The sequence below is a fragment of the Fonsecaea monophora genome (genome assembly GCF_001642475.1).
Source record: "Fonsecaea monophora strain CBS 269.37 chromosome Unknown Scaff48, whole genome shotgun sequence".
In the NCBI taxonomy this organism is placed as follows: Eukaryota; Fungi; Ascomycota; class Eurotiomycetes; order Chaetothyriales; family Herpotrichiellaceae; genus Fonsecaea; species Fonsecaea monophora.
The window spans coordinates 182,379-209,919 of record NW_019173979.1 but is presented as its reverse complement, the minus strand read 5'-3'; the positions used below and the strand labels follow the sequence as shown (position 1 = coordinate 209,919).

General features: G+C 53.8%; 10 protein-coding genes across 10 annotated transcripts; 4 read left to right on the top strand and 6 right to left on the bottom strand.

Annotated features, from left to right (window-relative positions):
• Nucleotides 1-419: 419 nt before the first annotated feature.
• On the top strand, nt 420-2,892 carry AYO21_06779 (hypothetical protein; the record flags this gene model as incomplete). Its single annotated transcript, XM_022656738.1, has 2 exons — nt 420-1,871; nt 1,921-2,892. 2 exons carry the CDS (start codon nt 420-422, stop codon nt 2,890-2,892), a joined length of 2,424 nt encoding a protein of 807 aa, XP_022511011.1.
• A 1,006-nt stretch (nt 2,893-3,898) lies between these two features.
• On the bottom strand, nt 3,899-4,832 carry AYO21_06778 (hypothetical protein; the record flags this gene model as incomplete). The annotated part of the gene is made up of 2 exons (XM_022656737.1): nt 3,899-4,620; nt 4,676-4,832. The coding sequence occupies 2 exons, from the start codon at nt 4,830-4,832 to the stop codon at nt 3,899-3,901; spliced, it is 879 nt and encodes a 292-aa protein (XP_022511010.1).
• A 389-nt stretch (nt 4,833-5,221) lies between these two features.
• On the top strand, nt 5,222-5,998 carry AYO21_06777 (aspartyl/glutamyl-tRNA(Asn/Gln) amidotransferase, C subunit; the record flags this gene model as incomplete). The annotated part of the gene is made up of 1 exon (XM_022656736.1): nt 5,222-5,998. The coding sequence occupies one exon, from the start codon at nt 5,222-5,224 to the stop codon at nt 5,996-5,998; it is 777 nt and encodes a 258-aa protein (XP_022511009.1).
• A 640-nt stretch (nt 5,999-6,638) lies between these two features.
• Nucleotides 6,639-7,481, bottom strand: AYO21_06776 (hypothetical protein; the record flags this gene model as incomplete). Its single annotated transcript, XM_022656735.1, has 1 exon — nt 6,639-7,481. One exon carries the CDS (start codon nt 7,479-7,481, stop codon nt 6,639-6,641), a length of 843 nt encoding a protein of 280 aa, XP_022511008.1.
• Nucleotides 7,482-8,221: 740 nt separating this feature from the next.
• AYO21_06775 (hypothetical protein) lies at nt 8,222-9,895 on the bottom strand (the record flags this gene model as incomplete). The annotated part of the gene is made up of 5 exons (XM_022656734.1): nt 8,222-8,797; nt 8,877-8,956; nt 9,032-9,476; nt 9,637-9,713; nt 9,763-9,895. The coding sequence occupies 5 exons, from the start codon at nt 9,893-9,895 to the stop codon at nt 8,222-8,224; spliced, it is 1,311 nt and encodes a 436-aa protein (XP_022511007.1).
• A 1,064-nt stretch (nt 9,896-10,959) lies between these two features.
• On the top strand, nt 10,960-12,204 carry AYO21_06774 (hypothetical protein; the record flags this gene model as incomplete). The annotated part of the gene is made up of 1 exon (XM_022656733.1): nt 10,960-12,204. The coding sequence occupies one exon, from the start codon at nt 10,960-10,962 to the stop codon at nt 12,202-12,204; it is 1,245 nt and encodes a 414-aa protein (XP_022511006.1).
• A 460-nt stretch (nt 12,205-12,664) lies between these two features.
• AYO21_06773 (hypothetical protein) lies at nt 12,665-14,511 on the bottom strand (the record flags this gene model as incomplete). The annotated part of the gene is made up of 3 exons (XM_022656732.1): nt 12,665-13,016; nt 13,116-14,363; nt 14,420-14,511. 3 exons carry the CDS (start codon nt 14,509-14,511, stop codon nt 12,665-12,667), a joined length of 1,692 nt encoding a protein of 563 aa, XP_022511005.1.
• Nucleotides 14,512-15,064: 553 nt separating this feature from the next.
• AYO21_06772 (hypothetical protein) lies at nt 15,065-16,124 on the top strand (the record flags this gene model as incomplete). The annotated part of the gene is made up of 2 exons (XM_022656731.1): nt 15,065-15,719; nt 15,799-16,124. The coding sequence occupies 2 exons, from the start codon at nt 15,065-15,067 to the stop codon at nt 16,122-16,124; spliced, it is 981 nt and encodes a 326-aa protein (XP_022511004.1).
• A 595-nt stretch (nt 16,125-16,719) lies between these two features.
• On the bottom strand, nt 16,720-21,495 carry AYO21_06771 (hypothetical protein; the record flags this gene model as incomplete). The annotated part of the gene is made up of 6 exons (XM_022656730.1): nt 16,720-16,865; nt 16,978-19,600; nt 20,240-20,359; nt 20,415-20,792; nt 20,868-21,346; nt 21,429-21,495. The coding sequence occupies 6 exons, from the start codon at nt 21,493-21,495 to the stop codon at nt 16,720-16,722; spliced, it is 3,813 nt and encodes a 1,270-aa protein (XP_022511003.1).
• Nucleotides 21,496-22,625: 1,130 nt separating this feature from the next.
• AYO21_06770 (hypothetical protein) lies at nt 22,626-26,336 on the bottom strand (the record flags this gene model as incomplete). The annotated part of the gene is made up of 1 exon (XM_022656729.1): nt 22,626-26,336. The coding sequence occupies one exon, from the start codon at nt 26,334-26,336 to the stop codon at nt 22,626-22,628; it is 3,711 nt and encodes a 1,236-aa protein (XP_022511002.1).
• Between the last annotated feature and the right edge of the window lie 1,205 nt (nt 26,337-27,541).

Genomic DNA, 27,541 nt, shown 5'->3' with positions numbered 1-27,541 from the left:
CAGGGCAGCAGAAGACAGAATGCCGTCACAAGGAAGAGTAGGCATCCAAGTACATAGTTGTTACGGTCGAGTGCCCAATAATTCCACTGAGGACCTCTGTACCGAGTACAAGTAAAATAATATTAATGCAAAGGCTGCACAAAATGATTGGCGCAGTCACCGTACCCTATCCTACCAAGCCTACCTAAGCACTTTGTTCGTCAAACAAATCCGGCTCACCACCTCCGCGTTTCTGGCCCTTTCAAACCAAGTTTCGTGGAACGTGGCTCGAAGAATCATTATATGCCGACCGCTCGAGTGCCTGTGGTACCGATAAAACTTTGCCCATAGCATCGCGGCCGTCAGCATGTGAGAGTCTTCGTCGTACCATCCACACCTTGTCCTCTTCTCCCTCTTCTGCTGGGAGGTGACGACAAATAATGCCTCGACAGCGACCGACCTCTGGCTACGCTCGCCTGGCGCAGGCCGATGAGGATGACGGCCCGTTGGGAGACGAAGATTCCGGAGACGAGATATACTCATCCTCGCCCCTAACAACCCGGTATGCCTCGATTCAACCGGGTCCGCGAGAGTCGATGCGCTCCGGCGCTCACCACGATCACCGCAGACGTTCCATGAGGCGAGTACGAAGCAACTCCTCGGGCGTGGACATTAAAGCCATCAACGCACGGCTGGAGAGATGGGCAGAAGAGATCGCATCCAAATTCAAAATCAGCTCCGTCAAGGGCAAGACTCAAGAGGAGGAACAACTTGAGATACACCATTCTGTCTTCCAGGCTCCCCCCGGCGTACACCCTTACACCGCCGCCGATCTGGCTGCTTATACTGCTGCCGAAACACAAAGAATGACCAAACAACAATTCGAGGATATTGTGGAAAGCGTCAGAATCGCGATAGAGGTTGGGACACATCCCAAAATGATTTCGCAAGGTAGCTCAGGCAGCTATTTCGCCCGCAACAGTGAAGGCAAAGTTGTTGGTGTCTTCAAACCCAAGGATGAAGAGCCGTATGCCTCGAGGAACCCCAAGTGGACAAAATGGCTGCACAGAAATCTCCTGCCTTTCGCCTTTGGGCGAGCGTGCCTGATCCCCAATCTGTCCTATGTGTCCGAGGCTGCGGCATATGTTTTGGATTCCCAGTTGAGGACGTATATTGTTCCCTACACCGATGTCGTCTGGCTATCCTCCAAGGTCTTCTATTACGACTTCTGGGAAAGGAGAAGCACCTGGGGTGGGAAGAAAAGTCTACCAGAAAAGCCTGGTAGTTTTCAGGTCTTCTTGAAAGGATTCAGAGATGCCAATCTTTTCCTGCGCGAGAACCCCTGGCCGGACCAAGCTACCGAATTCCGAGCAGATATGGAACACACACGAAAGAGAAGGCCCTTGAGCCATTGTCTTCCCGGCAGCCGAGGCTCTGACGACGAGGACGAGGACGAAGAAGCCCCTCGAGTAGTCTCCCCTCCGCCATCAGAGGAGGCGCCCAAGTTTCATTGGACGCCTACCATACGGCAGGCGTTCCGGGAGGAACTGGAGAAGTTGGTCATTCTTGATTACATCATGCGTAACACTGACAGAGGCCTCGACAACTGGATGATCAAAATCGACTGGAAGAAGGAAGAAGTCTCGATCGTGGCCGAGCCGCCCAAACAGAACGGCACCCCAGAGAACGGGGATGCTCACCTGCGACCGGCATCAGTAAGCCCCAACATCCATCCACAACGACCAGAGTCGAACACTTCAAGGCCATACAAACGGTATGAGGCGATGGAGAGTCGATCAGGAACCCCTTCGAATGCCCAGGAGATGCAGTGTTCCATCACCATCGGGGCCATTGACAATAGTTTGTCATGGCCCTGGAAACATCCAGATGCTGTATGTATGTCTATGACTCGCCCATGGCTTATGCTAACCCATGTTCCAGTGGCGAAGTTTTCCATTCGGTTGGCTGTTCTTGCCCGTCTCTTTGATCGGACAACCATTTTCAAAGAGAACTCGTGAACATTTCCTCCCTCTCCTGACATCAACCGCATGGTGGAGCGAAACCCAACTCGCTCTACGGAGGGTTTTTTCACTGGATGCCGATTTCAAGGAAAGCATGTTTGCCCGTCAAATTGCAGTGATGAAGGGCCAAGCCTGGAACGTCGTGGAGACCTTGAAGCAGGAGGATCACGGTCCTCTGGAGCTAACCAGGCGAGCCAGAGTATGTGTCTGGGACGACCTGGTAGATGTTCCTGTGGCGATACCAATGCGCGTGCCGTCTACCGAGATGAACCGCCGCGCAGCACGCCAGTACCAGCAACAAGAAGAGATGGACATCGGGGCATCTTACGCTTCTGCCCCGCCTGGCAGACATCCAGCACCACAATACGATCTCCTCGGCTCTCCGACAAACGAGTTACCCAATCCAAATCGCTTCGACCTCACCCGAGAGGACAGCGCGGCAGATCTCGGCTATCTGCCTGGTCCCGGCGACGATGGTGGATTTGGTGGTACTACTCCTGGTTTTGATAGTCTGGAATTTGCTCGAGAAGCTCGCAGCAGTCTTGGTCATCATCCAAATGCTCACACACTTCCCACTCGTCCTTCTGCGAAGGGCAAGACACGCTTCAGCTTCGAATTCCCCCGTCGTATCGGCGATGGTGCTTCGGCCAGCAATACCGTCTCCTCGAAAAACAGCTCCACGCGAAGGCAACGGTCGATGTCAACAAGGAGTGGCCACGGGGGACACAAAGCCAAAACCGTCCCGAGCATCGTCTACGAGGGCGATGATGTCGATGAGGGAGATTTAGGATATGCCGCAGCAAGTGATATGGACTCGACACACCGACGGAAAGTAATTGTGGAGAGGCTTGAAACCGTGAAGAGCAAGAAACCCTTCTTCACCTGGTGTTAAAAAGGACGGTCACGCAGCAGCTACCCACGATGGAAGAGGGACAGTGTATACAAGGGGATTGACTATATGTGCATTTTTAGAGGACCAGCGTTTGTGTTTTTATCCGCAAATCTACCTGCGAAGAGGATCCCATCATCAATTGCTGGGCTGGACTGGGCTGGACTGCGCATTTGTTTGGCGGACGGGATTGGGATATCTCTCTGTCTCTCTGTATAAAGAGGCCAAGACTAAAAAAGACGTGTCTCACGATACACGATACATTATGCATGGCATGCTCGCATGGCAACTGGTGTCTTGATACTTGATACTTGGTCTTTGATATTTGATATTCGATATATTTGATGTGATGGAACCTGGAACCTGGAAACTGAAAAAAAGAACATGAAGTAAGTGCATGTCATGCCATGACCTGGGTTTATCACCCATATCATCGATAGATGGATAGATGGATAGATCGATACAGTACGGGACATTTGTCTGTTGTCTGTTGTATGTTGCACCCTATTGCAACCCATCGGCCGATCAGTTAGCCGATCAATCTATCCAATTGTCCACATGCACATGCACATGTAAGACGAACATGCGTTCTGGTTGAGAAGTATACGTATGTGCATATCGAGGGCTTAGTACCTAGGTATGCGAGTGTGTTCCACACATCTCATCCAACTGAGCCATTTAAGCCATCCATCTAGCCTGGCTTCCTTGATAGTTCTGGTAGTCATGGTGGTAGAATAGGGTAGGGTAGGGTAGGGTAGGGGAGTGCGATCCGATGTCAATGCCGGTGTGCCGGTGTGGGTAGTCTCTCGTATAACAAAGACACATGCACAGTAGAGGATACCTAGAGTGAGGTATATCAATGGGACGATGAGTCTCCAGATGAAACAGGAGAGAGCCGATGCACAGCTAGATCGAGTCTTATTCTTCCACGAAGAAAACGCCATTGACGCCGGCTCCTTGAAATTCGTGTGGCCTATACCTCCGTGCCTCCCTTCGGTGCGGGCAACATCTACGAAAAATCTTCCTCTTCCTTCTCAATCGCATTCTTGACTCTCAAAAGCAGCGTCGTCTTCCACTTGTCCAGCTTGCTGAGTGAATCGAACTGGAACAGCTTGTCGGAAAACCCTTCTTGGTCCCCTTCCTCGACGCACCCCACCAGGTCCGTCAGGAGCATGTTCTCCCTCGTGCTTGCAAAGCTGCCGTCCAACTCGCGATAGTGCTCCAACGCTCTCTTGGTGGCCACCTGGTCACCCGCCGCGAGATAGCATATGCCGGCTTTGAGAAAGTAGTCCTTGACGCTCCAGCGCATCAGGTTGTTGTTTAGACTCGACTTGGCCACGGCTTCGAGTTTGCCGATTGCGTTCTGGTAGTCGCCTTCCAGTGCCGCCAGGTCTGCCACTTTCAAATACAATTTATTCGCCAGTGCCTCGGCGTTGTCGCTCTCGTACCATTGTGCAGCAGTGTCATACGCCTCTAGGGCTTTTTTCTGATCCCCAATTTCCATCTCATACACTTCGGCAAGGTTTTGTTGATGTGTGGCCGCGCGGCGGAAGTTACCCTTTGCGGTGTAATGTTGTATGGCGGTGGAGAGGACGCGGGCGGCGTCTTGAGGAGACTCCTTTCGATAGACTTTGAAGGCCTCGGTGAGGGTGTTGGCCATATCATCGGGCTCATTGAGTTTGGATTGTTGGATTGAGGCGGCCTTCTCGAAGGCTTTCCCGGCTTCCAGATCTGTATAGAGGACATTAGGAGAGGACGGAGAGAATGTCTTTGCTGCCTTGCTTACTCTGCTTCTGTACCCGGAAGGCATTTGCGGCTTGTGTGTAGAGATCCGCTGCGTTCTCCCATTTCTCTCCTCGCCCACCAAATAGACTGAATCCTCCGCCGGCACCCTGGGCGGCCTTGTCGGCCTTCTGCAGTAATACTCGGGGATCTTGAGCCATGGGTGAAGTCGGATCGAAGGACGGTCACAAAGTTGGGGTGGTATGTGCGAGGTGCAGGGCTACTCAGGACTCTGCGGTTGTCCTGGGCAGTACGCAGGTGATGGGGGGCACAGTCTTCGAGATCAATGATTAACTGCAAGTATAGGTGGCTTCTGGAACAATACCCAGTTGATAAATGGTGTTGCGTCCAACTGTCCAAACACAACGAAGCCCCGCCGAAGCGGTCGAGGAACTTGGCCCGTAGAAGACGTCACCATGCCGCTTTAACCGTCTCTCAGGTCTTTGCAACTGCGCCGTCGATGTTTACGGTCTACTCTCAGCAGCTAGCAGAGAAGAACCACATCCATGGGATAGAGGAAACTTTGGACGATCTTCCTCTCCCTTTCGAGATGCCTAGAATTCCACGACAAGCGTTCAACATCCGCACCGCTTTGTCCGGACCCGTTACCAGCCCAGCTCGCGAAAAGGAATTGAGGCTCGTCAAGAAAATCGACATCTCCCCAGAAATTGAATCCCTTCTCGAGAAGCCTACGTGGTCTGTGTCTCAGCTATTGCCCACATCGTCGCGCCGACTTAGAAAGACAGACTCGGCTACCGCGACAGACGGGACTTCATCGGAAGCACAGACACAGTTGAAAGATGAGTCTCCATCGGGCTCGAAAGAGATAACGCGCGACAAACTCCACCACCTCCTCCGCCTCTCCGCTCTACCTCTTCCCAAGTCCAAGGCCGAAGAAGGTCAAATGCTCCAGGACCTGCGCGATCAAGTCCACTTCGTCAAGGAAATCCAGAAAGTCGACACAACAGGGATCGAACCTCTTGTGGCCATCCGCGACGAAACCTCTGAACACAGGCAAGAACACACCATTACCCGATCGACGCTAGCCGAGTTCCTTGCGCTCGAGGAGAAGAAGGGCAAGAACGGCACGATCAGGAGAAGGAGGGATACGTATCAGGTCACAAGTTTCACTACGGACAGTCAGCCGTGGGAGGAGGATCCGTTGCCTTGGAGCAAGGTTGAGGATCCTTGGGCTCTCGGAGAGGGCGCAGAGAGTAGAAAGATGGGGCGGTTCTTTTTCGTCAAAAGGAAGATCCCCGAAAAAGAGCACGACGGGACGAAGAAGGAGAGTGCGAAGAATATCAAGGGTGAATTGACTGGGGAGTAATAGCTTCTTGTCCAAAGTCAGAGCATCTTTCCTTGGCCACGCCATATGTCCGAGGAATGGCCATGCTACAATACTAGGCGGGAGCAGACACCCAAGGCAAACACTCAGCTTGTGGACCTAGCTTTGGCTCAAACCGCACGGCGGCGCCGTGGTGCCTTGGATTCCAGAGGCTGTGTGTTTTCAGCAGGCAATCGAGCAAGGGTTGAAGCACATCGGACCTAGGCAGGCCTTTGTATGTCGTGACCGGGTACCGTTGCTGACCTACAGAACGAGACGAGCAGGCAGAAGATTCGTCGCCACGGACGAAACTCTCTCGACCTTCGCAGTCGCCGTCTCCGCCTGCAAAATGCACAATGCTCCGAGGGCCATCACCAGACTCAATCACTTGATTCACGGGCACCGCCAGCGAATTCTTACACGTTCGAAGACGGAAGTGGCGCAAGAGGTTCATCCAAGATTCCCAAACTGAGCGGTATGCACTGTTAGTCAGGTGCTGGGACGAGAAGCCTAGCAAAGATTACAGGCCGTGGCTCAGTACGATGATATGCTGAAACGGACCATTTGCAACTCCTTGCGAGACAAAAACAGACTGGAGGCGGACTCGCTGCGAGGCTCTGGAATCTCACAGTCTATCGGCCAATCAATCCCAGGCATAGGGATCCCACTCTCCTAGATTTGCCTTCTGTCCCTCGTCGAGCCCGTCAATTACTTCGACATCCTCTTTGGAAATCTCCCAGCCGAAAATCCCTTTGTTCTCGACGATCCGGTGTTCCCGATCGCTCTTGGGGATAACGACCAAGCCTTTCTGCAGTCCCCACCGCAGGACGATTTGCGCAGGGGTCCTGCCGTACTTCTCGGCGAGTGAGACGATGGTCGCGTCGTTCAGCCGGCGTCCCCGTGTGAGAGGCGAATACGCCACCACCACGATGCCCTTGGCCTTGCAGTACGACACAAGCTGCCGCTGTTGGTTCCAGGGGTGGAGTTCGATCTGGTTGCAGACGGGCTCGATATAGACGCCTTGCTCGGTCATGAGCTGTTCAATGTGCTTGGGAGCCCAGTTGGAGACACCGATGCTCTTGACTAGGCCCTTCTCTACCGCGTCCTGGAGCCCCAGCCATGCTTCCTTCCTCGCCAGGGGTCCTGGTCGAGGCGTGTGCAGCAAATACAGGTCAATGGACTTGAGGCCGAGTTTCTTCAGCGAGGCCTCGACGCCCGCGAGGGCACCTTCGCGGGAGTACATGTCCTCCCAGAGCTTTGAGCACACGAATAGCTCGGAAGGATCGATCTGGCTCTGTGCGATGGCGGCGCCCGTCTCGGCCTCGTTCTTGTAAATCTGGGCAGTATCGAGGTGCCGGTACGAGTTGTTGAGGGCGACCAGGGCAGACTGGGTACAGGTTGCGCTCTCGCAGGTGCCAAATCCCAGGATTGGGATGTTATGGCCCGATTTGAGCGGGAGGGTAGACGAGATGTGTAATTCAGCCATGTTTTGGGAGACTTTGAAGTGGACTTTTGTTTTACCTTTATATGCAGAGAATCGAAAGAAGACTCGGGGAGAGGTTTTATAAGGTATCGGATGAATCATATCTCGTACTTCGCTGAAACTTTTTGCCTTTTTTTCCCCGGATGCAACGTTTCTTTCGTGTTTCGTGTTTTTTTGAGTGCGGGGGGCAGGGATGAGGTAGCGATCGTCATTTGGATCCGCGGAAGCCTGTTGGAGCCGCTTGCTGCAGCACTGCGATGCGAGGGTGCCAGGCATTCATCCAGGCACCCAGGCACCCACAGGCACTTCAGGATACAAAGGTACCATTCCGCGTGTACCAGTATATACATACGAACAGTCCATCACGTGGTATCCGCCGTGGAATGTCATTATGTATCACGTGGTCAATCTCAGACTTTTACGTTGTGCCGTGCTCGGTACTTGGCCAATTTCGGGCGGAAACAAGTACCTACCCAATCACGAGTATGGACCAAGTCATCACACTCTGCCTTCCGGGGTACAACTAGGAGATACTGTACGAGGTAGAGTTCTCGTTCCTCGTCCAACGGTGCAAAGTCATTGGCGTGTTCAATGTCCACAAGCATGGGGCGGCCGAGGTTGGCTGCAGTGACCAGGTTTGATACTCACCGGACACATCCCTTCAAGTTTTTGTAGACTTGCCTTGTTACAGTGCTTTGAGAGAGGAAAGATGAACGGCCCTCACCACAAATCTATTTTCCTAGCTAACCACGCCGTCTCGGGCGTCTCGGAATCGCTATGCCTGCTACAAAGCCCACAAACATCAAAAATGCATCGAACGTCAAACTGTTCGGGCCATATTGACTAGGAACCCGGGGCCCCGAGCCCAACGGACGTCGAGGCCCGTCGGCATCGACATAGATCAGCGGGCCTTTCGGGCGAGGAAATCTGATCGGCATCGGGCCCATGACCAAGCTCTCCCACCGCGGGATGCGCCGCGTGTCAACTCTATGCAGGACGTCCCATTCACCAGCGAAACTGATCTGCTCGGCTGGCGGGTGTCCGTCGATCAAGATTATGGAGAAGTCGACGCGGAACGTCTCGACGGCGTCGATGGATCCGAGCTCGCTGTATTCCCCCTCGACCACCACGTGGCGGGCCCTCAGGAGCATGTCGAGGGTGTGCATCGCGTCGAATTCGTCGGGTGCTTGGACCTGGATTCTCGAGCCCCCTTCGTAGACGATTCCCCAGCCCTGGTCTGAGAGTGACTGCGTTTTGCCGTTGATGACAAAGGTGAAGTGGTCGCGCTGGGTTTGCGGTTGGGGTTGGAGTGAGAAGATCTGTAGTGGTCAGCAAGCGGCCTTGCCTTTCCTCTCCAGCTGGGATCTAGAGTCATTCAGGGATGAGATTGGTACGTACGAGTGAGTTAGGGGTGTTGACGGTGAACGCGAAGCAGCCTTCACAGGTCACTGCGAAGTTGGCACGCTGGGTCTTTTGGTCTGTCATCACAAGATTAGCCCCTCTGGTTCCCCTTCCCAATCTGTTGCACCTGACGAATGTCCGGACGGACATACCTTGCTCAATCAGCTTCACCGCCCTCACCGGTTCGCAGGTCCCATTCGGCATGAGCGGCGGCACTCGCGGATCTCCTGGAAACTCGTCATGCTCGGCGAACTCGATGACCTGCCGGGCTGGCTTGTACACCAGTCCCCCAAGCCTCTGCGTCGGCTTGTCGAGGTTCCATATCACCGAGAACGCAAGAGGGGGGTCCAAGGGCTGGGAGTCGACAGAAATGATGGCCAAGTGGAGATTTCCCGTAGTAGGGGCCTCACTCGTCGTGGTATTATCGTCTTCGGGAAATTCGCCGCTGATGGTGATTTCGGCGATGTGGATGGCACCCGAAGAGTCCTGTGTGTAGGGGTGGTAGAGGTGTTTGGGACGAGGCTCTGGGTTTTGTCGTGGACCCTCGAAGACCACGTCGAAGCAGGTTTCGCATGTCCCGACTCCGAGCTCGAGTTGCTAGACAGAGAGATAGAGAGGAGTGTCAGTGTCAGTGTCACGCACCATCATCTACTCGTGCCTTGTCTCGTACTCGTGTACCGTGGACCAAGAACAGACGCTCATGTAGAGCCCGATATGGACATCAATCAACAGGACCACTGTGCAATCGCTTACGTACCAAGTACTCCGAGCTATTCGCGCCCCACGGACTATCCGGAAAGGGAATACTGAATCTCATGGTCTGGGAATAAACCGCTGGGATGCGTCAGGCTTTTCATACGATGCAGTTGTCGTCTAGACATACAGTATCCTGACAAGGACATCTTGATGGCCGGGAGGTTGTCGACGGGGAGGATATAGTGGCCTGCAACTACCCGCGCCAGCCTCGTTGGGAACGTGGCTGCGATGGCCGCCGCGAGGATCAGCGGGTTCAACATATTGCGCGTTCGTTCCCCTGGTTTTCATAGACTTGATGAAATGATTCTTTGGTGTCAATACACACATTTACATAGGAAGCATCATTCGAGTCGAGACCGGTATCAAGATCAAGTCAGTACATGACTACTGAATATTAGTCGGTACATGGGTGTGTCAATCGACAAGCGAGGTTTTGTAGGCGTGTAGCCTTGAATGCATGCCCAAGTCTAGCCAATTCATCGCCCTGGTTCGCACACGTGGGATTCTTGCACGACTTATCCCAGTTCCGGGTTGGGTTGGGTTAGGTTGGGTTGGTCCGTCAGTCTGATCAGTTGCAGTATAGAAACGAAGCTGCTTTCAACATCTACAGTACCTTTTATGTCACACAAGTACTTGTACGAGGTATACTTGAATGTGTCGTGGGACCGAATACCGAATCTGTCTGTCTGTGGGTCTGACAAAAGTCCCCATTGCCCTCAAATCCACCGTCCATTTATTTCCTGTTGGCTCCGAATCCACACATCCTCGTCTTCACATGATCGCTTTGTACTTGGGACTGACTTGTTCTTTGTACAATGAAACTCAAAGTCCGTATGAGGACAAGATTCCGATTTTTGACTTTTTGGGCGATAGCTGGTCTTCCGATTCGCAAAGGCACAAAAAAAAAAAATTCCCCATATGGGATGGGAACGACGAGTCGACGATGATGGCTAAAGTCAAAGTGGTGTGATTCGCGCATGCTATGCCCATGCATGCCATCACGCACTGGCGCGCAAGCTTAACAAGAGCACAAAGGCAAAGTATAAACAGGGATCTCGCGCGAATTACCCGTTCAAGTAAAGCTCCGTGATTCCTCGATGGATACTTTGTGCGAAGGAAGGTATATAGTATATAGTATATACTTGTATGTAGGTGGACGAGGCCTCAATCTCAGCCTCAGCCTCGAACCTTTCGAGAAATATCCTCTTCGGCCTTTGTTTGAAAGTGTCGATCGGTAGGTAAGCTCTTCCGGGCAAAACCGCTGCTACACACAAAGTCGATACAAGTACTGTACTGTACTGTACAGTCCAGTCCCAAGGGCACGATGGTCCAACTCAGCGCCGATCCCACGTTCCAATACCAAATCCTCCGCGCCCTCGGCCTGGCCAGCTATGGCGCCGCCGACGTGGGCGAGGTGCTCGCCACGGCCGACCAGATCGCCCCGGGGGACTTCGAGTCGTTCTACGCGGCCTTCCACAAACGAGCAGAACGCGTCGCGGCGCAGGCCGCGAGGATGAGCAACCCGGTCTCGCTGCGTGACGCCCTGTTCCGCGCGGCGACGTACTACCGCATGGCGGACCTGTACATCCACGGGGACTGGGACGACCCGCGCATCCCAGCCGTGTGGGACAGGCAGACGGACTGTTTCGACCGGGCCATGTCCCTGCTCCCGATCCCGGGGGAACGGAGGACGATCTCTTCGCTGGCGGGCGGGTTCCAGATCCCGACCATCTTTTTCCGCGCCGACGCTGATTCCGCCGAAAAAAGGCCCACGGTCATCATGTGTAGCGGCCTCGACGGGTCCATGGAGGAAATGTACCACGTCCACGGCGTCGCCGCGCTGCAGAGGGGGTACAACGTCGTCTGCTTCGAAGGGCCCGGCCAGGTCTTCACGCGGCGGTCCCAGGGCCTGGGCTTCATCCTCGAGTGGGAGCGGGTCGTCAGCCCGGTCGTCGACCACGTCGAAACCCTCCCGGGGGTCGACACCGCCAGGGTCGCCCTCCTGGGGTACTCTCTGTGCGGACTCCTGTGCGCCCGCGCCGCGGCCTTCGAACCCCGCCTCGCGGCCCTCTTCTGCGTCGACGGCATGTTCGACATGGCGCGGACGCCCATCTTCCCGATCGCCAGCGCGATGGCGCACCAGAAACTCGCTCCCGCCGTCGACGTCGACGCCAACGCGGACCCCACAGCAGCGGCCACGGCGGCGATGCAGGCCATCCAGGCCACGATGCGCGACCCCAACGTCCCCACGACGCTGCGCTGGGCCCTCTCGCACTGCCGCTGGGCCTTCAACGTCCGCTCGCCGCTGCAGCTCCTCGAGATCCTCAAACGCTTCACCATCGCCGACGTGGTCGACCGGATCCGGTGTCCCGTGCTCGTGTGCGACGCCGTCGAGGACCACTTCGCCAAAGGCCAGGCGAAGATGGTGGCGGACGCGCTGGGCGATCGGGCCACGCACGTCGAGTTCACACGGGAGGACGCCGCGGAGCAGCATTGTCATCTCGGCGCGGCGAGGTTTGCTAATCACGTCATTTACGATTGGTTCGAGGGGGTGGTGGTGAAGAAGTGACAAAGATCGTTACTTACCACCAGACCTAGAGGGAGAGGAAGGGCTGGAGGTAGTGTATGGGGGAGGGGTAGAAGAGCATGTCCTGTCCTCTCAAGGTCTATATCCAAGACTATACGAAGTGAGATTCGATGATAGATTGAAAGTAGTACTACTACTCATCCACTTGTAAATAGAAAAAGGCTGACTGCCTTGACGAAGATGCTTGTAGGATATACGAGTTACTTCTGCCATTCAGCGTTGCTACATCATTTCGTAGGCACTGGCACGTTGTCACCTTGCTTTCGCAGACCATGTAACCGTAGATGCGCGCCCCATGGACGTACGACTGGATATTTGCTGTGGTAGAATTGTTTGCATTGCTAAATAGTTCAATTCAACACATCGTGCCTCTCCTCTCGTTTGCCCTTGGCAAGGTTCTGTTGGTGAAATCCTTCCTCTCTTGTGTGCTGTATCATGACTGCTAAAGCCGACATGTCTCCTTCCACATGTACCAGTGTTTCGTGACTTTCGGCCGCGGTTCCGCGTCAAGCAGCATCGCTTCCATGTCGCGGCACCGGGACATTTCCACGACAGCCCATTGGGAGCCGGAGGCGTCCTCGACGATATCAAACAGAGAGTGGCCCGCAACTCGTGCCTGCTCGGGAATGTCTCCAGGAAGGAATACGGGATTCGTTGGGGCTGCCGCTGCCTGTCCACACGAGGCTGTGGATGTGGGTGTGAGGCTTGTTGCATGGCATGCTGCTGCTGCCACCGCAGTCTCTTCTGCACGCACCACGCACTCGGCGGCGGTCGCTTCAACATATCCGCACCATCTATGCGACGACGGTTAGCTTCTATCCAACGACCAAAACGCTAGGTGAACCGCAGCTGCGATGGCGTCTTCTGTCAAAACAAGGCAAAAGAAAACTTACGGCCCTTCTCTCCCACATCTCCACAGCAAGGATATGGCTCTCGCCCGCCACTCGGAATCTCGATACTTGATTGCCGTCAAGAAAAGAGGCTCGATCATTCCCATCTCCAAGTTATAGGTAGGCATCTCGGCTTCGGTAGACCCCGCACCCATGGCTTCTTCAATACACTCGACGAGTTGCTGGAATTGCGGCGCGTACTTGTCGTATGCCACTTCCAACGGGTCGAGGATATTCGCGACATAGATAAGTGCGCTGAGGCAGTGCGCCTGAAGCACCAGTCCATGCTGATAGTTGAGTGTTGAGATATCCGGATCCGTCTTTAAGTATTGTCGGTAACACGAAAGCCATCTTTTCAGTCTTGCTATGTGGCGGCTCTGCTCCGGCACCAGCGTCTCCCGAGCAGCCGCGCGAGGGAGGTATTTGTATTCAGATGCCACTGTAGCAAAAGCGTAACAAGAGTGCAACGTCCGGAAGAGCTCACGGTCTGCCTTTTGTGGAGTCCACGCCGCAAGGTCTACGTCGTTCAACCCAGCCACTGTCACAGGGTATTGAAGCTCTGGAGAGTTTCCCCGCGCATACGTGATGACTTGCAGGTCCAGCTTTCCAAACAGACACGAGAGGTCGTCCTCTGCCAGAGCTTTGCCGTTCGAGGATCTCGTAGCAAGCCATTCGCGGGAGTTCATGACGGAGTAGGCACCACGCAGATGAAGCAAGGCATCAGTGTGTCGGTACTGGATTGTTTCAGCCGAGGCCAGCAGGATGCACGCAACAAGGATGGGCAAAGGGCCGTGGGGGAGCTCGAGGACGTCTTGTCGAATTTTCGCCATCGCGGCCGTGATTTGTTTCAAGGCCTTGAGTTTGGTGGCGTCGCAGGTTCGTTTCAGCATCTGTTGCTCGTAGGATGCTCCAAACGCGGCGGCCGCCTCTCTGACGCTCGGAATGGACAATGCGAGCTGGGGCACGAGGTGACTCCAGAATGCAGTCTCTGCCTCTGTCCTCGCGCCAGGCCGTCCCTGTGAAAGCACGGCGCAGGCCAAGAGACGCAGACGGTCGAGTTCCGGGTTTGACCCCAGCTGTTTGGGTTTGCTGATATGGATGCCTTCGACCTTTCCCGGTTTGGCACAGAACAACACGGCGCTCGTTTGGCTGTTCGGAGGAGCGCCGTCGGGATACCCTTGGCAAGTGCGATTCCCTCGCTGGCAGCGCAGGCAGTGTGGCTTAGCCTCGTCGCATTTTATTCGCCGGGCTCTGTGAGGAGTGGTTAGACGATATCCAAGCTCGATTGATAGATTGGGAGTTCTCACCGGCACGTAAAGCAGCCATACTTTGATTGCCGAACGTTGGTACGAGTCCTCTGCTTCTGGGCTGCCGCCGGGGTTGGAGCAGTGGGCGACATGGGTAGAAGTCAAAGACCGAGAAGGAATAACGCAGGAGAAGAGAATCCATGCTGTGTTTTTCTCTGGCAAGCATCACGGATGCGGTTACATTAAGAATCAGACGCTGATGACGGTCAAGCCCAGAGCAGGGGACAGTGAATCCCACAGAGTGACCGAAAGGGGAATGGTCCAAACTCAAAGACCGAGCCTTGCCAGGCACCCACCATTTTCCGTAGCAGCCACAATTTCTCCCTCCAACCATCTTTGGTCCAAGCCCTGCGAACAAGGGAAAGAAAGACCTTCGATCAAGCCGCGCGCAGTACCCGGTGGAGCACTCATCACAGCGAATTCGTCAAGCATGGGCCAGACATGGACCGACGCAGACCAGGAGGCCATAAATTTCATTTACAGAGGAAAAAACTCCTGGCTGGAGAAACACATATAAAATGCTGTCTGCAAAGGTAATAGACATCAATGGGTCTGAGTCGTTTGTCTGTTCTTCGCTCTCGTGTGTCCACGTCTCTATCTTCTCTGAAGTGCTATTGTCTTGTATTAACATCCGCGTGAACGACCATGAACTCGACCTTGGACCCCGTCACCTGCACGTATGCCACTTGCTCAGTCGAGGACTACGGCCAGCTGAGGTACATCCCGTCGCTGGCCGGAAACGCATTCTACCTCGGGGTCTTCAGCCTCGCGTGCCTGGCACAGGTATTTCTGGGCGTGTGGCACCGCACATGGGGCTTCATGTTTGGCATGCTGGGCGGGATCGGCCTGGAGATTCTGGGCTACGCGTACCGCGTGCGACTGCACTACGACGACTTCAACAACGACTACTTCATAATCTACCTCGTGGGCCTCACCATCGGGCCGGCCCTCTTCTCTGGCGCCATCTACATCTGCCTCGCGCGGATCATCGCCGTCTACGGGCCCCGACTCAGCGTGCTCAGCCCGCGCGCCATCACGGTGATTTTCGTCGGGTGCGACTTCTTCTCCCTCGTCCTGCAGGCCGCTGGGGGCGCCTTGACCGCGCTGGACATGTCGCTTAGCCTGGACCAGATCGGGGTCGATCTTTTGATTGCGGGGCTTGCCAGCCAGGTCGCGTCGACAACTGCGTTTTGCGGTGTTTGTCTCCAGATCATCTTCTCCGTGCACCGACGCCCGGATCTGGTCAACCGCAACAGCTCCGCACTTCGGAGGAGTCTGAAGTTCAAGCTTTTTCTATCTGGTAAGTTCCCCTCGTCGTAAGACCACTCATCCTGCCTACCTGCCTGACTTCGTGGCTGACCATCTGACCGCCCACATAGCAATCGCCATCTCCACCCTCGCGATCCTGATCCGCTGCTCCTTCCGCGTCGCCGAACTGAGCAAAGGCTTCAGCAGCGCCCTCGCCAACGACGAGGTCAAATTCATGGTCCTCGACGGCGCCATGATGGCCCTGGCCGTGTCGGTTCTCTGTATCGGCCACCCGGGCCCCGCACTGGGGATTATGTGGGCGCAGGGCGGGTTCAAGCTCTGTGGAGGCAGAGGCAGCGGCTCCAAGAAGCACAAGACGGTGCAGTTCGCGTATGGCCTCTCAGCTCCGGAGGCGGCGGGGGTCGAGTTCTCGACGACGCGTGTTGTTGTGAAGTAAGCGCAGCGTAGAGCAGAGCAGAGCAAGGCAAAGTTTGTGCTGGTACTGTGAGTGGTCGAGTGGTCGAGTGGCAGAATGGGTGCTGGGACCATGGCATGGAGCACAGGCAGGAGGGATTATCGCGTAACAAACTTGAAGATAAAACGTCAAAGCAGAAGAGAGGGTATCGAAAGAAGAACCCGAACTTCAAGATCAAGAACAAGACAGGAGGATGAGGAGGTACAACACCACACATGGAGGCATAGAGGCCAGAAGCAGAGGCACTATGCACTCTTTCACACACACACCAACACCCATAATGTAATGTCCTCGTGAGACCGCAGGAAAACACGTCCACATTATTCCGCTACATGTGCCTTACCAAGCGAGAAAAAGACATCTCCGGGAGACGCGGGTCTATACCAAGTGTGAGCGGAACGGCCTATGTTCACGAATTTTGCACACGTATCCGTGGTCGGTGAGACCGTTTTCCTTCTCCTCTCCTACCCGGGGTACCCCATTTTCCAGTGTCCCAATATAGGATATACCAACGAACATCTAAAAGGAATGGCACAAAACTCAACGACGTGCTGGCATCCACGCTTCAAGCACCAAATCAAAGGCCGGCGGCCATCATCAAACCATAACCGACAGTAATCACAATGGCGAATGTAATCACAGATGCTGGGACGCCGCGGGTCAAGAAATGTTGCACTCGAAGATACCGCACCCCTGTTTCGGGCACCTCCATCATGATTGCAGCTGGGAATTTTGTTAGCGACAAATCCCAGAGGCAAACTATAGCCCTCGTGCAGAGACACGGGATCATGACCCAAACAAGCAATCACTAGATGAACAGAAGGGAGAAACTCACTCATGTTCGGAAACCCGGACGTAGGCAACCCCATCGCCGCCGAGCACATCAACGCCGCACCCATAACCAACAAATTTGGGTGTGGCTCCTTCATGCTCTCGCCCACCTGTGCCACTAGCGGCAGGATGATCAGTGCCGCCACAGTATGGCTGATGAATGTTGCAACCACAAGCACCAGTGCCGCAAAGACCACGAGGACTCCATAAATGGACAGATTGTCCACCCGTTCTGTGATACCCCTGGCAATTGAATGGAGCAGCCCCGATGAGGAGACTGCGCGGCCCAGAGAAAGACCTCCTGCGGCGAGGATAATGATCGTCCACAAGAAGTTGTTGAAGTCTTCTTTGGTCAGAATGCCCGTGCCGAAGAACAAGACAAGAGGAATAATGGCAATAACACCCATATCCCCAAACACGCTTTCTAGTTGATGAGAAGCACACCATAGGACAATGGTGATCAGCGTGACCAGGATGATGAAATACTGCACACCATTAAGCTTGTCCTTCATCGGTCGGATAGGCACGATGGTGGTCCCTTTGCCAGGTTTAAAGCTAACAACCAGCAAAAGCCAGATCAGGATGATGCTGAGGATGCACACAGGCAGAGCGATGAAGAACCAAATCCCCCAGCTCGGCGGAGGCTTCATGTTCTGCAGCGCGATAATGTTCTGTGGCGAGGCAATGGGCGAAGCAGCGCCGCCGATGTTGGACGCCAGGGCGATTCCCAGAATCAATGCTTTGGACATATTGCTATCCGATGGTAGATTCCGCAATATGGGTTGAATGATGCTGAAGCACAGCACAGGCGCAGCGACATTGGAGATCCACATGCTCAAGAACATACCGACAAACATGTTCGTGATGAGCACGTTGCGGGCCTTTGTCCCGGCTTTGCTGAGCACAAACGTTGCCATCATCTTTGCAATGTGGTATTTCGACAATGCCGCCGCGATGGTGAAGCCGCCGAGCAACAACATAATGACCGGCGTCCACATGGCCGCGAAGACGGCCTTGGTTGCATCCTTGGAGTTCAGTCGATGATGAGGTTTGTCATCTGATCGCATGATTCGAAGGACAACCACCAAAAAAGGGATCAGCAGAGAGGTGACAAAGAGGGGAATCACCTCAGTGGCCCACAGCAACGACACAAAGATCAGCATGGCCAAGCAATTTTGCTGCTCTGGACTCTTCATGATCGGGACGTACAGCAGAACCAGGAAAACCGCCAGAATAGCGAGAAGAGTGAACAAGGTGCCACTGAACAACCACTTCGGGCACCTGTATCGACCCACAGGAGTAACAATTTCCTTTGTGTCGATAGCTTCTCGGTCACCCTGCAGTCGTGCCTTTGACGGGTCCTGTACTCCGCCCAGCAAGGTCTGCCTGATACCAAAGTTGGCCGCTTGAGCTTTCCGCTCGATACCAATCATCTCTCGCCAGACCGTGTTTCGCTCCCATACGACATGTTCACGGAGATGGAGACGAAGCTCTCTGCGGGCCATGCTCTGGTCGCCCTTGGTGACGACCTCAGCGTATGCCTTCTCTACCCTCGCGATATTCTCATCCAGATGAAACATGGTCTTCTCCTGAAACGGGTAGGACGGGTTGACCGACTTCTCCATGTAGTCCTTTCGAATATCTCGGTTGCACACCTTGTCGTATTTCTTGGCCGCTTTCTTAAAGCCGGTGTGGTTGAGTTGGATGAAGGACTTCAACTCACATAACGACACGTAGGTGCTGATGATGCGCTTTTTTAGATTAATTCCCGAATCGTACAACGACGATAGATGGCCCGGGTCGGAGGCCTCGAGTTCCATGGCCAAGCTCGGTCTCCTCCTAAGAAACACGGGCGAGTCCGGTGCTCGTAGGTCTTCGCGGGACTCGGCCAGGGCAGAGTGGTCCGATCCATCTGTGTTCCAAGTGCTTTTACTCCTTGGACGGTTCGACGTTGTCGGCTTCCTGAGCATCGCGGCATTGTCTTCAGCGTCGCTATCGCTGTCATCCTCGCCCTCGGGTTCCTCCAAGCTCACACTCATCGTCGAAGCCCTTCTCCGTCGACGGAAGGGGACATTGAATATGCTGTTTGAGCGCACGGTCTTCCGACGATTCTCCACTTCCACGACTTCGTCCATGTCCACATCGCGCGTATCGACCTTGTAGGCCTCGACATCTTTCAACAACTGGTCCAGTTCGCCAAAGATCTCTAGCTCTTTCAACCTGTAAAAGGAACAGACCTTGTCCAACTCCGAGTCCAGCATGCGCTTGAATGTAGTGTCCGGATCGAGCGTGACGCCCAGCAGGGAGGTGTGTTCTTCATCTTGGGGTTGGGTCTCGCCCACCGGCCGGTTGATCTGTTTCTCGAGGGTGTAGATGAGTTTCTTGAGGTTGCTATAGGATATGTAGTTGCTGCTCCAGTCCGGAACAGCGTTGAACTGAATGCTGTGGGAGAACTTCATCTCGTTGTCTCGTTCGGCGAGTTCTTGGAGTTTGAGGAGCCGTCTCTGCGACTGTCTTGCGTCCCGCTCTCTATCCTTGTATCTTCCTCCGTTCGAGGATTCGGGGCCGGCAAAGGTCGCAAGTTCGATGGCGGGCCCGCCGGCTGCAGTAGGATCGAGTGATTCGGACTGGAAAGGTCGAATATTAGGATCACGGGACTGGGAATGGCCTGACGAGGAGCGAGGCTGCGACCTGCGCATTCGACATGGATGGGGGAGTTGTAATTTGCTTTTTTGTAGAGGAGCTGGGGTGATGGCGACTTGTAGGGCCCCAGAAATTCAAGGTCGCAAGGCAAAAACTTGGGCAGCGAATGATGGATCTCTTTGGCAGCTCGTTTTCACGGGAAAGGGATGGATCGTGGTGTGGGATCTAAGCAGGGCACGCAGGGCATCGTGAGCCGAGAGAAAGAGTTGGCAGGGAACTTGGTGCCGTCAAGCCATTGGAGAGGTGTGGGAAAGGAAACAATCGAATTGGTGGATGGGGGCGGGCCCAGGTTTCTCTTTTCCCTTTGGCTTTTAGGCGGCCCTGCTGGCCAAGGTGGTCTAGGGACTTCAGGACCTAGGAGTTAGTACGATGGAGGGGAGGTTGATGGGGATCGAGATAATTATGGAGCTGCCTGTGAGGAGTGGCTGCGGTGCGCCCAACATACACATAAGGCGCCATTCCGCGAATTCTTGCCCGCAACAATCAAGTAATATCAAGACAACCTCGCCGACAAGTTGTGTGGTGATCCCTCCACGCCTGCTCTACTTCAACCTGCCCAGAACCCACTTGTGGATGAACTGCTCCGATGCCAACTCGTCCTTGAACCCAAACGATCTATCCATGACTATGGAATCATGCGCTTCGCTGGGGGCTTCCAGGTACTCGAGTGTAGGATTGTGCACCTAAATCTCAGCGTCAGCCTCAACACTCAGGCTTTTGGGATCAGTCGCGACGTACCTTCATCTTCTCTGCGAGTTCCCGGATATCGTCGATGAGAACCTCATTCTCCCCTCCCACGATGGCCACATTGTCCACCTTGATGTCTCTCCACCAGTCAGCCGGCGCTTCTGCCGGTTGGTTCCAGTTGTCTACCGGTGATTTGACCATGAAGTTGTCGGACCATAGTTTCACTGTCACCGGGACCAGTGCGTCCTTTTTGAAGTTCTTCTTCCAGGACTCCCGCTCTTGTGTGAACGAGGCCCAAGGAGAGACCAAGAGCGCCCCTCCCAGATTACTGGAGATGGAGATGGGAGATACGCTAGGGTGAGGATGCGAGAGATGACCGATCAGCGCTGCAGCGAGGTTACCTCCAGCTGAATCACCGCCAAACAGAATCTGTGTGCTCCCCGCGGCAGGTCAGTCAGGACTGATCCCACGGCATCCAGGGTAGAGGGACCATTTCTCGCTCACCTGTGACGGCTTCAACCCAGAATCCAACAGATGCTTGATCCCCGCGACGGCCTGCTTGAGTTGCAACGGGTAATAGCCATGGGGAGTGAGTTCATACTCCAGAACCATGACTCGAAGCTGCTCGTCGTTCTTTTTAGCCAGCTCCATGAAATCCCAGAGCATGGCCCAGTGCGGATCGGCCGCTGGGAAGGTGTATCCTCCACCATGGAACCACACGAGCGTCTTCTTCGCCGTCTTGGGCCCCATGAAGCACCCCAAGGCACCGTCGTCCAGCTCTACAATCTCGGGGTCGAACTTCTGCTTCTTCGCAAAAGCCGTGTAACCCGCGCTCGTGGTCGGCTGTAGGGCCTGCATCTGCTTGACCGACAAGTGCGCAAACAACGTCCGACAAGTGCTGTAGATGACGTGCCGCTTGTAGTCCCGCGGACAATCATCGCCTCTCGACCAGCCCGTGAGGGTAGCGAAGGTTAATGTGCCCACTATGTGACGAAATCCAGCATTAGTTCTCTCGAAACCATCTCACAAGCTCGGGTGAGAGAGGCAGACAGGCGAGGGACTTACCAGCACGGGTCACGGTGTATAGCAAGGAGAAGTAGTCTCCCGCCGAGAGCTTGGGCGGTTCTTTCATCTTTGCGGCGGTTGCGCGAATGTCTTTTTTGCGATCAACCCAGATAAAGAGACAAAGAGGTGTAACTGTCTCTGGTAGAATATACTCAGTACCTGCACGCTAAACTTCCAGGATCTTTCTGCGCACCCGAGCAAGTACTTTTCAAGTGAGTAAAAGAGATGGCCCTCAATCGATGATGGATAGACGGATGGAGGATCAATAGATGGTGTGAGACAATCAAACACCTGGGGATATTTGTCCAAGGCCTCCCTCCCTCCCTACTTCGTCCCTGCCATGCCTGACCTGTTGTCGGCTTACATGATAGCACGACTCTCACGCTCCATCAAAGACTTTCTTACCAATCAAGTACAGAACTCGTCCCCTCCCCCCCTGCTCCGCCTAGCTCTTGGGGCCCACGGCGACGAATCTACTCGTGCTTTCGACGTGTCTTTGTCCAGGCGTCTTCACATTGGCCAAGGCCGGGCCACGGAAACGATCCCAAAGCGAGCGACGGGGACCAACCTGATCCTGTATCTCCCTACCTACCTCGCTACCTATCTCGTCCTCGGTCCTCCTCCATCGACGATGCAAAGGACAATAACCTAATTAATCGAGTCGAAGTCGCCCAAACAAAAAAGGATTCTACCGAGCAGGGAAATTAGTTATTACATGCACTCCCCGATCCAAAAGCGGCATGGATTGCTTCTTCCTTCCTTCACAAAACAATGAATTCAAGAATCCCCAAAGTAACTATTACCCTGTTTAGCGGTCCGGAGAGAAAAGAGAAAAGGAGGATAAAGGCGGAGATCCGTCCGTCCCAATTCGGGTATTGTATCGTGGTTGCTGACGACTACAAGCACCGCGGCTCTGGGTTGGCGGCGCATACGGTAGCCCCCGGTAAGAGCTGATGGTCATGACAAATATGAGATCAAGATGCTGGGGAAATGGGGGACGACCAAGGAAATACAGACACTTTCTCGATGGTGGCATCAGGCAAATATCGATTCGGGCTTATCTTCTTCGCCCAATGCCCATCCTCGTATCTCTCTACTATATTCCTCGAAAAGAAGAATGACCATCGACCCAACATCTCCGCTTCGCCCAGTCGCGACGAAGAGACTAAAAGACTAGCAGTACCGTGTTCTATCCTCTCATGACAAATCAAATCCAGCACCCGAATTGACGGCGTATAGAATCTTCTCTTTCATCGTCTTGAGATCTTCGTATCGAGGTAACTTGAGCAGGTTCACACAGGTCGAGGTGCTCGGGAGTCGATCCTGGTCACCGCTAGAATCACGGATGCTGAATTTCGGGTTCAAATGACTAAATCCTAGCAGCGGTGCTCGAGGAGTGCTGGTGACAAACTTGAGCACTTTCCGTCTGTCTTCGTCTGACATCTCCTGGAGGGCTTTCCAGAACAGTTGTATCGTGGGATGCTCCAGGCCGTCATCGCCGATAGCGTAGACTCCCCCATATTGGGTGTTGCGCCGGAGATCAGCAATGTCGAGTTCCTTGTTGTCCCCACCAACGAGCTTCTGCAATTCCTTTTGATTGAACATGGCGAGCCACATGGGCTGAATGATCTGACCGAGGCCTCGGAGGAATGCATCCGTCACTGCCTTGGGTTGCTGCTGTAATCGATATCTCACAATTCGGTCGATGTAGAGCAATCGGTTGGCGTTAGTGACGGGAGTATTCGCGCCATTCGGAAGCAGTTCAGTCACGAATGTCTTGTGCACTTTTTTGCCATCGTCGTCTTCAATCGTAATCGTGTCAGTAACCGTAAAGTCAAGCGAAAAGTCCGTCTCAACATCCCCTGTATAGTTCTTCAGCTTCAGGAGGCCCTGGTACAACTCCTCGTCGTATTCCCGAAGGTCGTTGATCGTTGCTCGATAGGCGGACTCGTTTGATCCAACCGTGGTCCCGCCAGTCAGTGCCCACTTCAGCAAGAAGAAGCCAGCAAAGGTGACGTCGATCAGGATACCTTCGTACAGGCACTTCCCAACAATGCGACCCAGGAACTGGTATCGGCGGAGAAATTCAGCCATCGGAAACGCCATCCCCTGGGTACCCCATCGGACCCCGGCGACTCTGAGGTACTCGGCCGTTTCCTGGTAGATCGTAGGATTCGGGTACAAGTACCTCTGCGCGTTCTCCTTGAACATCGGCAGCTTGGCGTCGGGATCAAACGCTTCGTTGGTCACGCTAATGAGAAATTCTTTGGTCACACCACCCCCATCAATACCAGCTTCTGGAGTCCCAAATTGGTCAATAAAGGTGATCTGGATGGGTTCTTTGAGCCCTTCCCCAAGCCCATAGAAAGCCTCGTACGCATCTGTAAAGACCTTGTCCCGATGAATTTGGGCATGATGTTTGGAGAGGATGTCAATACCAACCGGCCGGCCGTCAACAGTTCGACCTTGAGTAGCACTTACGACCATACGCCAGGTATCCGGGTCAGTGACGCCGTTCCGTCGGCGAAGCTGGTCTCGATGGACAAATTCGCGGAAGATCTGAACTCTGGTTTCGAATGGGATGAAGAACGGGAGATTGCGAAGGATTTCAAGGCGTGGTGCCAATGCCTCCAACTGTCGCTTCTTCCTGGCCTGCATCCGCTGTTTTTCTGCCTGTTCGTGTTGTCTCGACACTCGGTTTCTTGGAATGTGTGCAGGTCGGATACCAAACATGGAGCGCATGAGCGACTCACCCGCCAACGAGCCCATGGACATATCCAGTTCGGTGTCATTGTCAAAATCGTTCTCCTCGTCCTCAGTGTCATCTTCACCGCCCAGTTCGTGCCTCTTCTCTTCCTCTGCAACGACAGCGGGAATGAACCCAGCCATGCTGACCTGATTGGTCATTAACCAGTGTTCGGCGGGTACGAATGACCGTCTAGAGTCTCTCTCATGTAGCATGCGTAGCAAGCCCGTGACTAACCCCTTGAGGTAGCCTTGCGAGACACCATTGCCAGTCAAAGTCTGTTGCTTCTTTTCGGTATTCTTGACAGACGCACGGCCCGGGCTGGCAAAAAGTTCAGATATGGCTAGTTCATCTTCCTGATCGTTGCTCTCGACCAAGTCTGCTGCATTCCAGTACAGGGTAAAAGCCAGATTCTTCAAGAATGTGGTCATCAGCGCCACTTCCTCCAAGGGGAGGGATCCTTTTCTCGACAACAAGCTTGTGTGTGAACCTGTTGCGGCTCCAAATGCGTGCAACTTCTCGTAGGAGAAGAAATCGTCATCGTCCATGAATTTGAGGACAAACGTATACAGCTCGAGGAAGAGCAAGATGATCCGCCACTCATCACGCCATAGAGCAATTTCATTTCTGGATAATTGTCCTTGTCCGATTTGATTGGTCCTTGGAGCCGCCTCTCTCAAGACTGATAGCACAACGCGATAGTCTTGGGAGATCTTGTCAAAAACACTGGTCGTGCGTGCCACATTCCAGAAATATTGGATAGTGGACATATCTGCGTTCTCGACTGAACTGACAGAGCTTTGATATAAAGACATTCGAATGTCCTGTGCCCGGGTAGGGAAAGCCCTCAGCAAAGCAACCGCAAAATTCGCCAGTCGCTTCGCAGATTGAAAGTCTGCACCAGCCGTAGTTGTTGTTGAGGCTGTTGATGACCCCATTTCTTTCAGAATGGCACGGAGGTTATCTTGCTCCGGGAGTTTTGTGATCATGTCTTTCACAAAAGCCGGCAAGGGTTCGGGAGCACTCCTGCTACCACTGTTGAGCATGGGCTGATCGGTCAGTTCGATCCTCTCGGCAACCTCGTTTGCGCACTCCCCCAAGAGGGCCGAGACTGCTTCGAGATACGTACTCTGACCAGCGTAACCTTCATGTAGAATGTCGTGAATACATATGAGATGAGCTAGTTGCCACAATAACTGGGTAGGAGTCAATATACGTTTTCCAGTCCTGTCCATGTTCTCAAGCTCCTCCGTAATTGCCTGAGTCAACTCTTGCAGACTTAGGGAAAAGGAAAGCTCTTTCAGAGTGTCGTTGCTTCCTGAAAATGAATCTTTAGTCAGGAATTTGGCTGCGAAAGCAGCGTATGCCATTCGTTTTTGAGTGGAAGAAGATTTCAGAAGAGCAGCTATTGCATCAACCGAGCATCGTCGCCATCTCTCCTCCTCTTGTCTGCGTAATGCTAAGTCAATCACCTCAAAGTAGATGATCGAATCCCTGGCTATCTCGTCTGGAATATACTCAACCAACATGGCGATCATTCTTAGTAACCTCGGTCCGTAGGATATTCTGTCATGCTGTGTGTGGTCGCTGATGATACTCTTGAGATGGCAAACTTCAACCAGTCCCAGACGAGAGAGGTTAGACCTCCAGCTGTCATTCAACTCGACTCGTAACGAGCCCAAGGTGTGATCAAGGGCCTGGCCGAAGTAGAGCAGTCTGAGTAGATCCATGTCATCCCTTGGCCTGCCCCGTCTGAACTCTTGAAATCTGAGCAGCAGCCGCAACTGGAGGAGGATCTGTAGCGAGTTATCATAGGCCGGAATTGTCGCGCCTGCGTTCACAAGACTTTGGTAGTCCACTCGACTTGACTCGCCCAGTCTCTGTTGTTCGTTCTTGTCCCACTCTTGTCTCCATTGCGATTTCTGTTCTCGTCGACTCGCGTGACCGCGCCATAGCCTCTGTAGAGTCTTTGTGGCATTGGATCTTTCTCTCTCTTGCTGTCTCCTCGCCCGCTCTGCCTGAGCTTGGGCAACTGTATTGCTTGCGGCGGGAGCAGTGGAATGCCCAGGTTTAGGGAGGGATGCCCATGGATTTGTGTTGGTACGACCGGAGAGGTTGACCTGGCGAGGTTTTCGGCCACTACCTGTGAAGGTCTGGTGCATGTTTGATGTCGGAGGAGGGAATGGATGCGGACGGGTTGTTGGAGGGTGACCTTGGAGTCACTGCGGGCAAGGTGAGGCTTGTGACGTAGATTCAGGTTAATCTATGCGATTCGGCTTGCAGCGGCCGACATCTCAAACAGTCCGTAAGAGTTGCAGGATGTCTAATTAGTGGGTAGAAGGCAGCGAAATCGGCAGAGGCGAATGGAAGGAAAAATAATGTCTTGATCCTGAGGCAGGCGAATGGGGGGCAGACAAGGCTGATCTGATAATACAATCGCCACATAACCAACGGGCGTAGATGAGTGGCTGATCAATCAACGTCCTACCAGCAACTTGACGTTTACTGTGGAGATGCCCAGGCGTCCCCGAGGCTGGTTCCAGGGGCCGAACTCCCGCCTCTGAGTTGGTGTTGAAGTAAGGACTGGAGGGGTTCGGAGCCTAATTGTCCGGGTAGAGGCTTGGATTGCCAGCCACCGATGGCTTGACCACCACCTCAATATTTCCCGCACAGAGTTCAGTCGTCACCCTCCACCACCATCACCCTCCGACGACGTGAGACTATCCTCGATAACACAGCGTACTCCATCTTGGCTGTGACAGAAGCCGGCTCAGGTAACAGACTCGGTGCAGATGAGCCTGCCTACTTCACTCCGCAACCGCTTTCACCCAGATGCGTCTGAGGCCTTCACGTCCTCCACTTCATCATGGAATCTTCAGCCAGGTGTATTTCATTGAGGGCAGAATCATTTCGAAATTTCCTGAAGAGTCTACATACCCAGAAGACCCTACCATCACGGTCCGAAATGAAAAAAGTGGCGTATAGGCAAATAGGAAATCACGCTCGCATCGCGCAATGGATCCCAGACGATGCCGATGAGTATATTGACCTCGTCTTCTACCCGAATGGCAATATGACAGACTACCTCGATCGATACAAAGACGAGATCCCACGTCATCTAGTGGTTCGATGAGGATAAAAAATTATCGAAGAAATTACTGTGATCCACGCAAGAGAGATTATTCATTCAGATCTTAATCTTAAACAGGTCCTGCTTGACGAAGATCTTAATGCCCGTCTTTCTGATTTTAATGCGTCGTCTTGCCTGGGGCAGCCGGCGCTTGGGTTTGACAAGCCAACTTATTTCCTTCCGAGAGACCCAGATGCCCCAAATACAGTCCAGTCGTTTGCCCTGGGCTCGACGATG